The sequence below is a fragment of the Bison bison genome, unplaced genomic scaffold (assembly GCF_000754665.1).
Source record: "Bison bison bison isolate TAMUID 2011002044 unplaced genomic scaffold, Bison_UMD1.0 scf7180017864297, whole genome shotgun sequence".
NCBI lineage: Eukaryota > Metazoa > Chordata > Mammalia > Artiodactyla > Bovidae > Bison > Bison bison.
In genome coordinates, this window is record NW_011494869.1 from 7,727,915 (window position 1) to 7,731,463 (window position 3,549).

A 3,549-nucleotide genomic window follows, 5' to 3' on the forward strand; every position below is an offset into this window, starting at 1 on the left:
AATGAATACATCAAGGCTGTATATTGTCACCCTGCTTATTTAGCTTATATGCAGAGTACATCATGAGAAACGCTGGGCTGGATGAAGCACAAGCTGGAATCAAGATTGCCGGGAGAAATATCAATAACCTCAGATATGCAGATGACACCACCCTTATGGCAGAAAGTGAAGAAGAACTAAAGAGCCTCTTGATGAGAGTGAAAGAGGACAGAGAAAAAGTTGGCTTAAAGCTCAACATTCAGAAAACGAAGATCATGGCATCCGGTCCCATCACTTCATGGCAACTAAATGGGGAAACAGAGGAAACAGTGGCTGACTTTATTTTCTTGGGCTCCAAAATCACTGCAGATGGTGATTGCAGCCAAGAAATTAAAAGATGCTTACTCCTTGGAAGGAAAGTTATGACCAACCTAGAGAACATTTTAAAAAGCAGAGACATTACTTTGCCAACAAAGGTCCATCTAGTCAAGGCTATGGTTTTTCCAGTGGTCATGTATGGATGTGAGAGTTGGACTATAAAGAAAGCTGAGCACTGAAGAATTGATGCTTTTGAACTGTGGTGTTGAAGAAGACTCTTGAGAGTCCCTTGGACTGCAAGGAGATCCAACCAGTTCATCCTAAAGGAGATCAGTCCTGAATATTCATTGGAAGGACTGATGTTGAAGCTGAAACTCCAATACTTTGGCCACCTGATGCAAAGAGCTGACTCATTTGAAAAGTCCCTGATGCTAGGAAAGATTGAAGGTGGGAGGAGAAGGGGATGACAGAGGATGAGATGGTTGGATGGCTTCACCGACTCAATGGACATGAGTTTAGGTAAGCTCCAGGAGTTGGTGATGGACAGGGAGGCCTGGCGTGTTGCAGTCCATGGAGTTACAAAGAGTCTGACATGACTGGGCGACTGAACTGAATGTAACCTGTCTTGTGAGATCTGTTTATGCTTTGATTATGATTTTGCACTTGTTTGTCAGGAATCCCATGGATTTCTTTAGAATACTATCAAATTGGGATTGATTTTTATGCCAGTTCCCAGGCACTGTGTTTTCTAAACTTCATGAAGGTTTCCGGGCTGAAGGCAGGAAAAACTTAAACCAAATGTATACAAAGGGCTTCCCAGGTGGTGCTAGTGGTAAAGAACTCCCCTGCCAATGCCGGTGACATAAGAGACGAGGGTTCAATCCCTGGATCAGGAAGATCCCCTGGAGGGGGACATGGCAACTCACTCCAGTATTCTTGCCTGGAGAATCGCATAAACAAAGGAGCCTGGCAGGCTACAGTCCATAGGGTCACACAGAATCAGACATGACTGAAGTGCCTTAGCAGGTACACACACATACAAAGTGTAGGCTCAAGGTTCATATTTCTCAAGGTCTTTTTTGGTTTCTCCTCACTGAAAACTTAGGTAGAGATGAGTATGCTTTCTTGTTCCTCTGTGTAAGGAAAAGGTGTCTCCTCTGTCTTTTCCGTCAGGGTACAATCTTTGCAGGATACTGGCCTTATGTGGGATTCTTGGTTCTAAATCTCCACTTTGCCTAGGACCAAGGCCGCATCTCTTAACTTGAGAATATGTGAGAATCCATGTTCAGAGTTCCTGGGCTAACACTTCACGGGCCATCTCCACCCACACTGAAGCAGCTGATTAGATCCCTGCTCCTGTTTCCCATTTCTGGCATCTGTGTGTTTCCCCCTTTTTTTCCTTTTGCCAACTCAGCCATTCAGTTACATCAATAGTGTTTACATTTCCCCCCTAATAGTTTTATGTAAGTACAGCAGGAGGATTTTCAGGGTTCAGTGATTTTTCATCTTGTGGGAACTACCAGTATCTTCTCAAGGACTTTGGCTGGAAATGTGTCCTCTGCTTATCCCTTTCCCAAGAGCCTTATATGGCCCTCTTTTCTTTTCTCCAGACCTGTGGGTCCCTGGACTCTAAAAACTTTTAATAAGTAGGCAGGACAGATTGCAGTTAGGGACTTGGACTCCACTGATAAAGCTGGGTTTGAATTCTTTTTCTGCCACTTACTACCTGAATTACCTGGGGGCAAGTTGCTTGGCCATTCTGAACCCATTTCGTGTATAAAGTGAGTGAAAACAGTGAGCATAGGACTCTAGAGACATGCTGTGATCGAGCAATGAACAAGGGACCTTGGGTTAGTTGGAAGTTAGGTAGGTAAGTTTTGCGATTACCCAATGGGCAAAGGTTCAACTCTGTGAGTCTTCGCATCAGGCACTTTATTTTTCCTCTTTAGGAACAATCTAATACAAGAGTATTACTGTCTTCATGTTACAGATGAAGAAACAGAGTCTGGGAGTGGTAACTTGCCCAGCTCAGTCCCATTCCAGTGAATGATTGCTTTGGGCTGAACATATTTCTGGGCTTAACATCCCTTTACAAGGATAGTCACTGGAGATCTGGTGGTACTTTAGAAGTGATTTTTCTTTTTAATTCTCATTTTATATGATTGATTTCTTTCTTGGATTTCAGGCAACAGGGTACCTTTGAAGTGATCTTTTCAGTCAAGTGTGCTGGCATAGGGGTTGGCAGGAACCACTGGTTGCTACACCCCCCTTGCTGCCAAGGAGAGCAAAGCTTCAGGAAAGCAGACTTCTTCCTTTGACCACCAGGTAGGGAAGGGGCCCTCCACCCTTAAGCTGAGCTTTTTGGAAGCCTTTTCTACCTAACTTCAGCTGCCCCTGCTCTGGCCCTGCCTGAAGGTGCTAAGCCCATGCCTGGAACACAATAAGAGAGATGAGGTGTATCTCTTTGTTCAGTCACTTTTCAAGTGCCAAGATACACGCGTGGATGTCACACCAGGCTCAGCCACTCCCCACCACCCCTCACTTACAGAAATGGGCCACAGGATGAAGGGCAGGTATCTCTGGATGGCGAAGGTGTAGATAATGAAGAAGAAGATGAAGATGGATATCTCCATGGTGATGATGAGTGTCAGGAGGGGGTGTACAGTGCTCCCCGTGAACATTACCAGCGAACCTATTAGGCAGGCCTGCCGGGAGACATGCCCTTTGAGCCATGGCAAAGGGCTCAGGCCACAGGAGCCCCAGGGAGCCAACTCCTTCTCCTTCCTCCCATCTTTGGACATCCCGCTCCCACCCAGGGATACAGGCCCAACTTACCAAGCTAATGAGCTTGACCTCAGCGTGCCCCACACTCCAGAACTCTTTATTGCTGTCCTTGAATTCCCACTTGTAACGGCGACACCCCTTCCTCGTTCCCACTTCGTCCTTGGGCTGCTCTGACTTTTTCTTGGGCTCCTCTGGGTCTTTCTCGCCCTTCTGCGGCGGTGGCGCTTCAGCTGCCGGTTCCCCGGGTTTGCCCTTTTTATCAGCCATCTGACCGTGAAGTTCTCAGGTTCTCACGGCCTGCCCAACTTCTCCTGCCGTCCCTGGCCAGGCTCGGCCTTTGTGCGAGCCAGATGCCCACCGACCTACTTAGAGGCCGCGCTCAGCCAACTGCCAGGGAGGAGGAGCAAAAAGCCAACGCCTGGCACCCTCCTGGCACGTGCCTGGTCTCGCCACGCGAGTCCCCTCCAC

At 47.3% G+C, this 3,549-nt stretch overlaps 1 protein-coding gene across 1 annotated transcript in view; it reads right to left on the reverse strand.

Annotated features, from left to right (window-relative positions):
* Nucleotides 1-3,512, reverse strand: part of CMTM2 (CKLF-like MARVEL transmembrane domain containing 2) — a 22,677-nt gene extending 19,165 nt beyond the window's left edge. The window contains exons 1-2 of the mRNA XM_010851091.1: nt 3,133-3,512; nt 2,844-3,002 (exon numbers count right to left, since the gene is read on the reverse strand). Of these exons, the coding sequence (XP_010849393.1) occupies nt 2,844-3,002; nt 3,133-3,348 (375 nt within the window). The 5' untranslated portion in view covers nt 3,349-3,512. The remainder of the gene's footprint in view (nt 1-2,843; nt 3,003-3,132) is intronic.
* Nucleotides 3,513-3,549: the final 37 nt, after the last annotated feature.